The 12046-nt window shown below is 37.8% G+C and overlaps 2 protein-coding genes across 7 annotated transcripts in view; one reads left to right on the top strand and one right to left on the bottom strand.

The window, feature by feature from the left end:
* The window catches only part of IFT80 (intraflagellar transport 80), a 108604-nt gene extending 104105 nt beyond the window's left edge, over positions 1-4499 (bottom strand). For 2 of the 3 annotated variants that reach the window (XM_024754968.1, XM_024754970.1), the window contains exon 1: positions 4379-4492. The gene's annotated coding sequence lies outside the window, so the exon portion shown is untranslated. Of the gene's footprint in view, positions 1-4378 lie in introns of all 3 variants that reach the window. The other variant, XM_024754969.1, reaches the window with a different exon arrangement.
* A 387-nt stretch (positions 4500-4886) lies between these two features.
* The window catches only part of SMC4 (structural maintenance of chromosomes 4), a 34747-nt gene continuing 27587 nt past the window's right edge, over positions 4887-12046 (top strand). Inside the window, exons 1-6 of one of the 4 annotated variants that reach the window (XM_024754964.1) lie at positions 4965-4997; positions 5394-5636; positions 6125-6268; positions 7153-7331; positions 7710-7901; positions 9482-9658. In XM_024754964.1, the coding sequence (XP_024610732.1) occupies positions 6130-6268; positions 7153-7331; positions 7710-7901; positions 9482-9658 (687 nt within the window). In that variant the 5' untranslated portion in view covers positions 4965-4997; positions 5394-5636; positions 6125-6129. Of the gene's footprint in view, positions 4998-5393; positions 5637-6124; positions 6269-7152; positions 7332-7709; positions 7902-9481; positions 9659-12046 lie in introns of those variants that run through there. The other 3 variants (XM_024754963.1, XM_024754965.1, XM_024754966.1) reach the window with 3 other exon arrangements.

Genomic DNA, 12046 nt, shown 5'->3' with positions numbered 1-12046 from the left:
ATAAGTAGTCGTCTTTAATTCATCCTTTTAATTCATCAACTAGCATAGAAAAAAATTACACTCAACTGATAAACTAGAGTGCTGTACAACTATTTAAAAAATGAGATGAATCTATATGTATTGATACAGAAAGATGTCTATAATATGTTAAATGACAAAAACAAAGTATACAGCAGTATTATATAACTCAATCCCTTTTGTGTTAAAAAAAAGGGAGGAATATATATTCAAGTTATTGGATACTAAAACATTCTTCTCGGAAGATATGCAAGACAACGGAGACCTTCATGAGGTTAGGGACACTGGGGTGAGAAGGGACTCTTAATTTTCATTTTATATGTTTTTATACTGTTTGATGTTTTTATCGTGTTCATAATATTTTATCTATACATTTATATTTTTAATATAGAATTATCTGAGTGATAGGATTATGGCCCAATTTTGCTTTCTTCTTTATGCATTTCTGCATTAAAAAAAACGTAATAAATGTTATTTTTCGTAAGATCACCATTCTCATTCTCTTTGCAGTTTCTACTGCATTTGACCCACTTCTTACTGAAACTCTCAGCTAGAGATCTTCCAAATACTGCACTTTGTTTTCTTCTGTATACAAAATGGGGTTAATAATGCCTACCTCACAGGTTGGTTATGATGATTAAATGAGATAAAGTAGACATGAGGTTAAAAAAAAAAAGGCATCTTACAAATGTCCAGTAGAGTGCCTGAAACATAGTAAGAACTTAATAATTGTTAGCTATTTATAGTGAAAATTGGTGTTTTTGTCACCCTGCATATACTCACTCTTTTCCTAGCTACAAAGAATTTCTTCTTGGAGCACCACTTCCTCACTCTTAGCCATATGGCTTCAATGGAGCTAGCATGAGACCTAGGCTTAAGTCAATTAGAGATCTCCAATAGAAACTTTTATTTAACTAAAAGATGGGGAAGAAAGACACTTCTTAACCCCCAGGTCTTTAAGTTTAGGAAATTTGAGGCTAGAGTTACTGTAACACCTTACCATGGCAAGGGGAGAGCCTGGAGGTGTCAGAGACCACTACGTGAAGCCTGAGAATAATGCCAAGACAAGGAAATGCAAAGCAGAACAAAGAAAGAAACACAATCCTAGTGTCTTTGTTTGAACACTGAATCCAGTTATACTCACCTAACTTTTTGGTTATGGAAATTAATTTGTTTTCTCAAGACAATTTGGATTGGATTTTCTGTCACTTGTAATCTACAAAGTCCTCTCTGAGACATTACTATAATTATTTCTTCTTCCTATATTCTAAGAATGTACATTCTCTAGTGCTATCCTCTCTCTACTCACAACCTTAAAAATCCAATCTATTTTTAGTGTCCCAACTATTCTTGTAACTCTATCTCACCCTATTTTCTCTCCTGAACTATATTCTCCACCTCTAATGCCCACTGTATACCTTTCCTAATCTCAACCTATATGAATAAAAACAAACTCATTTTTCAAAACAGTCCATCCCCCAAAACTGCCCCATTTCCTCACTTCCCATTTTTTTCTATGTTAAGATAGGTGAGAGTTTCAACAAGACTAGTGTTCTAGGGGGCTTATATTATCAAAAGGAATATTCATTACTCTCTCTCCTGTCTCTATATCCAATTTATTCATCTTGAACAATATTCTCTAAGTATTTATACATTACTTACATAAATTCATGTTTATTCATTTTGATCTATTATTTAATGTCTAATTAATCCAAATATTCACAATTAATTACAAACTTTGTTAATATTTTAAACATTTACCCACAAATCTAATTTCAGACTTTATGAAATGCTGTAACTACATTAGAAATGCTGTAACCACATTAGAAGGTAGACAAAACACATATTATTATAATGATGACAAAATCTAACTATGCACTTAAAGAATTGCAAATGTTAATTTTAATTCGATTCCAATTTTTCCCCTTGAACTTATTCTTATTTCTCCCTGTGGGGTACAACTTTTTGAAATATAAAAAGTAAGTGTTCTCTTCTCAGACTGCCTGAAATTATAGATAATGGTTGTTAGTAGATGATTTTGGACCAGAAAGATGAGACTTGGTTATACTTTCCAAGATCATTGTAACCTAGTCCATCCCAATTGGACCAGCTTCTTTTTATCCAAAGTACTGGCAGGGATCAATCAAGTCTTTATTTCTTGTGATCCTAATCTCTTCTCAAATCACTTCTTCACTTTTTCTGAGTGCTCTACTTTCACTCTAGATTTGTCTCCACTGTAGCTGTTTGTTATGAATTTCTTTCCTATGTTATACAACCTGGTTTAAGTCTGCTTAAAAAATATTTATTCTGAGTGGAGCATGGTTAGGTTCAACTAAATCTAAAGCTATTGGTCACTTTATTGATTTACTGAAATTACATTTCTTATCAGTCACTAAGACCAATCATTATTTAAAGCAACCATCAAAGGCAGTAAAAATAGGATTTATTTGTGACTTATCTTTATCCCCTCATCACCAATCCAGGGATTCATAAAAAATAGAATCTGACTAACTTTAAGGGTTCAGACTCTTAACCATTAAAATCTACAAAAGCTATATAGATTTTCCCCCAAAATGTGTCCAGATTTTTACCTTTCTACTGTGTAGGCACCTCCTACATGGAGGACTGGACAGTAATAATCCAACTAAGCCATGCCTGATCTCAGTCTCTTTCCTTTTACACATCCCACATAACTACTGTTAATTTTTTTTTTTTTTACCAAGTCATTCCTTAGCTCAAAATTTTTCTAATATTTTGAAAACATCCTTGACCTGGCTTTCAAAACCCTTCATAAACTAATCTTCTAACTTGACATCCCATTATTCATCCTTAGCACATACCCTAATAAGGTCAATGTCATAAACACAGCAGTACCAAATGCATATAGTGTGTGTGCTAGACAATCATAAACAATCCTATGAGGTAGGTATTATATGCTGGTTTTATAATAAAAAATCTCAGAGATTGATAAATTGACTGTCTAAGCATGTAGCTAAAAAAATGATGAGATTTGGGACTCTTGTTATCTGTTACATCTTTCTACTACATCATGCTGTCTCCCATATACATAACTCAATTTGGTCTAGTCTTTGCTTTTTTCATGGTTAATATCTCTCCAACTCAGTTGTAATAGTGTTTTACAGACTGCAAAATTCCAAAAGATTCCAGATGTTTTCAAAGAGAACTGATTGCTACATTTTCTTGTACACCTACCAGCCAAATTTTTTTTGCACTAAGCTTTATTGTCTGTAGTTTGTCTTATGAAAACAATAATTTTTTTCAACTTATATTATCTCAAATATAAAGGTATATTACAATATCAAGTCAATGTTTATTCAAATCACACCAGTCTCCCAACCTCACCAAATTCTTACACTTGAGGGGAGTGTCCTCCACACTTCCTCTTGAGAAACACTGAACCTGAATATGCTCCTCAGGGCAAGAGTCATACTTACTTACTTAGAATGACAATGTAAATTCATTCATAAAGCAGATATACTGGGGCTTGAGTATGCCAAGTCCTAAGTCTACAAAAGTTAAAAGGGGGAATAAAAGAGGCTCCCAGTTCTCAATGTCAAGTACTTAAGAGTCGCTGAATAAATGCTTGTTGGACATAGTCAAATCAATTAATGGTTAACATTTTGAGGGATTAGGATCACGTTTGAGAATCTGATCAAAGTTCTGGGAACACTAACTCCCCAGAAAAATTCACAAGCACCCAGAATTTTGTATACGATTTCGGGGGCGGGGGGCGGGGGGGGGGCAAGTGCAGAAGAGGTGGTATGAACTCCTCTGAATTCCAATCACCTACCACCAGATCCACAAACTCCTGGTTAAAAACCTACTAGCAAAACTAAAAACCTACTAGCAAAACTAGATTCTCTGGGAACAGGTATACTTGCTTAATAATCCTGATTATGCCTGACAGTGCAATGTATACAAAAGCTACTTAAGAAATATTTGCTGATCAAAAATTTTCTCATACCCAGACACCAGCAAATCGTTTCTTCCATTACAGAGTCTTTCAGACAAATGATTTTAAAAACGCGAAACCCCCTTTCACTAGTGACATTAATGACCTAACACCAATAATTCGAAATCATTATTTTGCTTTTCACTACACGATCATTCACCAATCCAGGTTTTCTCTTCTCCTTGTTACCCCTCTACTCCCTCCAAACTGAGGGCTTCCTCCTTTGCATCCCAAAAGCTACGTCCAGAGCCGCACCGCCCCCAGGGAGACGGAAAATAACTGATGCTCCACTCCGCACAAACCCTCATAGCAGGGAAGGTGGATCCAGTAATGGCTACAACTTCCAAACCCTTTCCTCACCTCTCGCCTAGAAGTAAAGAGATTTACCTTAAGTGGCAGGAAAGCGGTGGCGATCGTACTCACAGAAGTGGGACCAGTTACCAAGAAGCCTCGGGCCTCTCTTGTCACCATAGCGACTCCTAAGAGCTAAGCTCACTCCATCTTCCCGCGATACTTCCCTGCCGGGCGTCACCCGAGCAGGCCCTAGACCCCGCCCCTCAGCGAGCTCGCCCTCTCCTTAAGGGGCGTCATTGGACGACTGAGCCTTGCCTTTAGCTGTGGGCGGAGCCCCACTCTATTTTTTTATCTTTTTCAAAATTCTCAAGGTTTTTTAAAAAATATTTTTTATAAGAGTGCTATTGCCGTAGGCCCACGGAAAACACTGTTTCGCTTTTCTTATTCACTTAATAGAAAACGTCCCCTGCCGCCTGGGTCCCGCCAGCAGTTCGCGCATGCGCGTAAGCCACCAGAAGATGGCGGCGATAATCGCCGCATTTTTTTCAAATTAGTGGTTCCCAGAAAGCATTGCGCGCATTTGTAACGAATTTCCGTTCGAGTTTGTATTTTAGGCGCCATTTTCGAGTGAAGGACCCGCAGCCGAAACAGCGGTAGGAGAGGGGGGTTATGCAACCGTTTCCAACCTTGGTCTGAGTGGACTATCCGGCAGGTAAAATACTTCTTTTCCTGATCAGGTTGTCACACTCTTACTTCCTGTCCCGTCCGCGGGCTCCTGGAAAGTAGAGGCCTTGAGTTGGAGCAGCCGAAGTCTAGGCTGAGGCTGCCGCCGGGAGATTTCTCTCGCTGTCACCCCTCCCCCCTCGGCCGCTCCCCGGCAGTCGAGGCTCCCGCGCGCTTCTCCCAGGCGCCACTTCTCTGAGCTACATAAGCGTTGCTCAGGAGACTGGGGGCCCGTGGTGGGGGGTTGGGGGGAGCCTCTCAGCCTCGCGGACCTCTTCTCAGAAATCTTGGTCTTGGTCGGACTCTAGCGTGGCCCCCTGCCCGTCTCACTTCCCGCAAGGGACTAACCACCGGGTCTGAGCCCTTAACTGGTGACCTTTCGTAGTTTATTGTCCAACGGGATTCTGCCGCGGACCCCGGAGGGACAGACCCCTGCCACCTCAAGGCTATTGAACCGGAGCCGGCGCTGCCGGCTTCCGATTTGAAAATCGCGAGTGGTCGGACTCGGCCGGACTGTAGAGAGCAGACCTCAAAGACCCCGGGCCGTCCGCTGCGCCGAGGGCTAAACGGCGGGGAGAGGAAAGTGGGCGGCTCGCCGCCAGTTGGTTCTTCGCTGCTCTGGGAAGAGGTGATAGATAGCCCTCCAAACGAACTCTTGTCTCTCAGAATCTGTGCGCTTGCATCCCTAGCCCAGAGAGCGTGGGAATGTCCGCAAATGCTAGCGTATGGGAATTGCTTCGTTTAGAAATTACGTTAGAATAGTCTTTCACACTTATACTGTGGGCGGACGGCGGGGGTGCATTAAAAAGTAAAAAGAACCTAAGCAGTGCTCTGTTCTTGCTTGATCCCCAAGCACGTCTAGGTTTTCCCACTTGCTTAGGACTTAAGAAAACGAATCCCGCCTTCTTGGCACTTGAGTTTTTTGTGCCTTCTTTCTCGAGGACCCGCTGGCGTTGAGCGGGGTTTGACGACGGGGCTCTGGAAAACGGGTGGACGGAGTTTTCCCCGAGTGGGACGGGGTGGGGAGCTGAGCCCGTTTCACCGGGAGTGGGGGGAGGGGAACGTACCGGCACTGGCCCGCGGCCCGACTTGCTCCCGGCTCTCCCTCGGCCCCAGCGACCATGCCCCGTAAAGGCACCCAGCCCTCCACCGCCCGGCGCAGACAGGAAGGGCCGCCGCAGTCCCCGGACGGCGCCAGCAGCGACGCGGAGCCCGAGCCGCTTCCCGGCCGCGCGGGGAGCCTCGCGCCTGCCACCGCAGGTGAGTAGCCCTTCGCGACGTCGCGGTCAAGCGCTGGGGAGACCCGGGTGCATCCGCGCCCAACCCAGGACTGGCTGGTGTTCTTGGGCGCGGACAAGAGGGGCTGCGGGGTTGACATCTGAAGGTCAGGTAGAGCCGCTCAAGAAAGTGATTTGGCGATTTTCACAGATTAGACAATGTGCAATCGGTGTAACGGTGCCGGAGGGGATGGGGGCGAGTAAATAGCTTCAATTCTGAATTTCTGTTCATTGTCTTCTATTTCCACGGAAATCGACACGGTCAGCCAGGAGCTAGTGGACTGTTTTTCAGACAGAGTCAGCCTGACTGTAATAATAATGATGAAAAGTTTCTTGACCCTGTAACTTCACCTTCGTGGTCTTAAATTGCTAAGAGAAGATGATAATTTACTCGAAACTACCGTAGCTTTTGTGAGTCCAGGAACTGAATGACATGAAACCCCCGTGACAGTGTCTCTAGAGCTCGCGAGTGTCCAAAGTTAAGGTTCCAGGTGCTCACAGATACGGAGAGAGTTGGATCTAGAGCCTTAGGATTTAACCACCTGTTTAGACAGGGAGCAGGGAATCAAGTGGTTGTGGATTTCCCAGATTTGCATGATGATGTAGTGTTTCGGCTCCTAAAAAGTATATTTCTATAGGATTTTGTGACTGGTCGCATTTCTTTCAAGAATTTCTTTTTTGATAAAACCAAACCAAAAGATTCTCATCCCCTGTGAGTTTAGGATAATACTATATTTGAGTGAAAATACAGTTCCTAAGTTTCATAAATAACATCTCTCCAGAGATGAGCAGGCAGTAGTCCTCCGAACTAATTGCACTAATGCAGGCTTTTTTCCCCTTGTTTTCCCTTTCCTTTGACTGACTTAGAGACTCCAAGTGAGGAAATAGATAATAGAAGTTTAGAAGAGATTTTGAATAGCATCCCTCCTCCCCCACCTCCAGCAATGACCAATGAAGCTGGAGCTCCTCGTCTTATGATAACTCATATTGTAAACCAGAACTTCAAATCCTATGCTGGGGAAAAAATTCTGGGACCTTTCCATAAGGTATTTGACCTTTTTAAAATAACTGTTGTGTAAGGTAATGCGTCTTTATTATAAAATGTTTCAATTTTGTAGTTACTGTATTTATGCTGATTGATTAAAAATACGGTATGTTTCCTATGCTTTTAACAACTGAAATTAGCTTTTGTTTGGTTATCTTTTGGTACCTCTCTTTATAAAGTTTTCCACACTGAATAGAATTGGTGGGTTTTATGTTTGAAAGGAGTATTTTCTCTTTAACTCTAAGAATGAATTTTGTAAAAAGTCTGAGTTAAAATTAGAATATGGTGTTATTTAAAGTGTTGAAGCTTGTGATATAAGAGACATGATATATGAAAACAGCTATCTTTAACTCCTTTTTTTTTTCCTGTTTTTATGCAGCGCTTTTCCTGTATTATTGGGCCAAATGGCAGTGGCAAATCCAATGTTATTGATTCTATGCTTTTTGTGTTTGGCTATCGAGCACAAAAAATAAGATCTAAAAAACTCTCAGTTCTAATACACAATTCTGATGAACACAAGGATATTCAGAGTTGTACTGTAGAAGTTCATTTTCAAAAGATAATTGATAAGGTAAGGGACTTTGTTTAATTATTTGCAACTTCAAGTAAGGAGCACAAAGGATTTCAATACGTTGCACATTTTATTATTTTTGGCTTAAATTGGCTCGTAAAAATTAGTATATGGTTAAAGCAGAACCAATATTTATTTCATTACCTCCATGACCATATTTTCTTTTTGAGGATTGGTGGTAGTGGCTGTTAAAATATTAAAATTTTTAGCCAGGGAAATGAATTATAAGTAGCTAATAATAATGCTTACCTTTTTGGTGTAAAACATTGAGCAGTTTTAGTCTCCCGAGTACCAAGTAAGCATTCTTTTACTATAAATTTTGGATTCATTTTTAAAGTTATGTTTTTATTGCTTTCAGATAAGTTACCTAACTTGAAAATGTTAACAGTTTGACTAAGTTTACCATCTCCCTTATTTCATTTCGCATTAAATTTAAAGTTACTAGTAGTCATCTGTATAGGTGGTACGAAAGAGCTTTGCTTCAGTTTGAAGTAAACTACCCTTTTAAAACAGGAAAGGGTAAGGTAACATGTTCGTTTTCTAGAAGAGGAGACAATTATAGGTAAAATGCCTATTTAGATTATTCACTTGGCTCTGTTGGTATTGGGATTTTTTTTTTCTCTTCTATTTAATAATTAACTTTTGAAATACGTGGTTCAAAAATGACTGACTGGAGCCTAAAAATGACGCCCAAGCATCACCAGTAGAAAACTAATTACATAATGAAATGAGGTTGTGATTTGGCCTCTAGGTCTTGTTTTGGTTTGGTTTTGTTTTGTTTTGTTTTTAATTTTAATATAAACAGCTTTAAATCTACGTGGTGGAATATATTTTAATTTTGTTTCTTAGTGCTTTTCTATTGTACAGTTTGGGTTGGAAAGTAGATTGCCAGTAAATCAGATTTGATTCCATTGCATATTAATTACACTTGATTTGTGTAAATTTTAAAAACCATGATTTCAAAATGACATAGATTTTAAAGGAAAGCAAGTTTTAATGTTAAAGCAGATTTGCACTTCATTTTTTAAATTTGTTTGATTAAAAAAATAGGAGAATGTAGTTGTCGATTCTTTGCAATTTTTTTTACCTTCAATTAATGACATATTCTTCACCCAAAAAAGGAAAAAAACTAAGCTGTATCATCCAACTACTATACTTTCCTTCCATTTTCCTCAAATCATCTCTTGCAGCTTTTTTTTAATGGACTAGTAATCTGTCAACATGGTTTAATAATTTGGGTGAGTTTATTTTGGATACAGTGGGTTTCTTGTGCCCCTTCATCAATTCTTTTCTCAGTCGAATATGTTTTAGGCTTGAAGGTGGGGTGTTTTCTTTTTTGTTTGTTTGGTTGCATTGACTTTTTGGTTTTTGTGATCTACGAAGAAGGAATCAAAGAACTTGAAAAATTATTTCTAATCTTAGCTAAGATTAATTCTAAGGACTATTGTCAGTTTATGTGCATATTCAATTGAAGTTCTTAAGCCATAGAATTGGTTTCAGTATGAAGTGAGTGAAATTTGGAGCAAACCTCTGACTTAATACCAACAATTGTTTTCTGGTTTTGTTTTTCCTCAAAACAGGAAGGGGATGATTATGAAGTAGTTCCTAACAGTAACTTTTATGTATCCAGAACGGCCTACAGAGATAATACTTCTGTTTATCACATAAGTGGGAAGAAGAAAACATTTAAGGATGTTGGAAATCTTCTTCGAAGCCATGGAATTGACTTGGACCATAATAGATTTTTAATCTTACAGGTAAATTTATTAAAGATATTAGAGGTTCTCTCGTTCTTTTTCCCCCCTCCCCTTTTTTTTAAAATAAAGTGTAAGGAATTTTTCCCTATTGGATGAATCCTGTATTTTTGAGGCCTTAAAGTACTGTAGCAGCACATCATGGTTTACATACTACAGTCAAGATGCGAATCATTATTTGCTGCTCTAGAAATTTAAGGAAATTCATTCAGAACTGTAATTTCATCATCATATGCTCATTTTATGTTTGGATGGACTGACATACTTGTTCCGCTCTAGCAGCACGTAAATATTGGCGTAGTAAAATAAATATTAAACACCAATATTATTGTGCTGCTTTAGCGTGACAGGGACATAGCAACTATTTATCATTTCTGTTTGTATTTCTCTTTAAGATAACATTTAAATGAGATTTGTTATCTTTTAATAGTTCTTTTTCTTTACTTTTGTTCTTTGTCATCTCTACTAATATATACTCGAAAGAAAAAACTATATACTTGGTGTTTCACAAATTTACCTGAGCACCTAACTGATTTAACTTTTTTTTTTTAATGCTTAGAATGGTCAATTAAAAGCTTATTCAAGCTCTTTGTTTTGTTTCAAATGGCCTACTTGAACCACTTCTACTGGAAGATCAGAAAGTAACTGATATTTCATTCTTAAGTATCACAACTTTTAAAGTCTTTTTAAAGGGGTATAAAATTAAGTACCTGGTGTTAAGCTGATTTTTATTAGAAACCCTGTATTCTTTATCTGAGTAAAGATATTTTCTACCAGTGTTGCTTGGTAAGAAAAATTCCTTATCTTCTCTATGTCTTACCTTTCAAAAAAGTTCTTAGTGTAAAACATGGCTTTGTCAGACATATTAAAATTCCCTTTTGATTTGAGGCTATCTTCTTTTCCTTTGTCTTACCTACAATCACCAAGAGCATAATAATAAGAGGAAAACTATATTGTGATATAGAAATAGCTGCTAATATTCTTTAGTGTCCTGTACTACTGATTTTAAACTAACTTGGGAATTTTGGTTTGATACTAAAAGTTTGATTAGTATGACTGAGTGTTCCCAGTAAGAAACTTATAAAGTGTTAGCCTCCGTTTCCATTTTAGTCTATATTCTTCAACTGCTTTTTTTAAAAAAATGTTACTTTTAGATGTACATAGTGTATGTAGAAGGTAAAGAAATATTCTAGGATGACTTATATTAATATCTTCAGTTCATTTGTAATACTTCTATAACCCAAACTTATTTTAAAATGGATGTTGGGAAATCATCAGCAGATATATTTCTAAATAAGATTTGAATTTACATAAATGTGGGATTAAAGCTGTGTGTGTGTGTGTTTTAATCAGATTTAACTTTTATGGACTTTTTGTATTCTGGGATTTGATTTGGTTAATTATTGATTAAAGATGCCCCTTCAGAATACTAAATTTGATAGTGATACCATTTTGCAGGAACCTGTCATTGTGTTTCTTATTTGCTGTTTATTTACTGTCACGCAGGGATAATCAAAGTTTTACACCTGTGCGTAGACTCATCAAAATAGGCTGCATTTTAACCCTTGAAAGGGTTATTTTTTTTCCCTTGATATTGCCTCTGTATACATAATTCAGTTAATAAAGGGAGCTAAATAAAGTAACTTCCCAAAGATGTAAATAAGAGTAGTTTTTAAATTGTAAACTTTATATTAAATATGTGCTTCTTAAGTGCCCAGGATGCTTAAGCCATTTGTCCTCATAATAATCTCAACCTTTTTATGTCATCATAATAGTTATGTTGTTTAAATCGTTTTTAATACCGAGATGAACTTTCCACGTTAACAAATTGAATTCCATTTGATTAAATTTACAGATAAGAGCCTTAGAAACTCACCTGTTAGGAAGAAGAAACAGGGATTGGACTAGATAGAACTAATGATGCCCTATTTAAAAGTTTAAGGGAAAGTGGCAGTGGTTTCTATGGATTTTTATTTAGTTCCTTATCAAAATCTTAGACTCCTGCACTAGAGATTTAAAGCATTTGAAGGTAAGTAAGAATGCAGTTTTCATTACCTTATCTCCCACTAAATAACATCTTAAAAACTAGCTGTGGTTTGGGAGGCTGGGAACTTGGAGACATCAGAATATCATCATCTAAGACATAAGTGATTACTTTGAATAAAATGTATAGGCTGTTTGGCCAGTGGTAGTGATTAACAACCTAAGTAATATAAATCCAGCTAAAGTGAAAACTTATTTTTAAGACTAAAAAGCACTAAAGTTTAGAAGTCCATATGGGTAAACTTTTTTTTTTTTAAGTATTTATAATGGTATAGTAGGGTCTTCAAGTAGGCATTTCTAGTATTTGAAGTCATTTAAAATTTCATCGTTGACTATTTGAATGAATTC

The sequence above is a fragment of the Neophocaena asiaeorientalis genome, unplaced genomic scaffold (assembly GCF_003031525.2).
Source record: "Neophocaena asiaeorientalis asiaeorientalis breed wild unplaced genomic scaffold, Neophocaena_asiaeorientalis_V1.1 scaffold61, whole genome shotgun sequence".
NCBI classification, from domain to species: Eukaryota; Metazoa; Chordata; class Mammalia; order Artiodactyla; family Phocoenidae; genus Neophocaena; species Neophocaena asiaeorientalis.
This window is presented reverse-complemented; position numbering and strand designations above follow the sequence as displayed.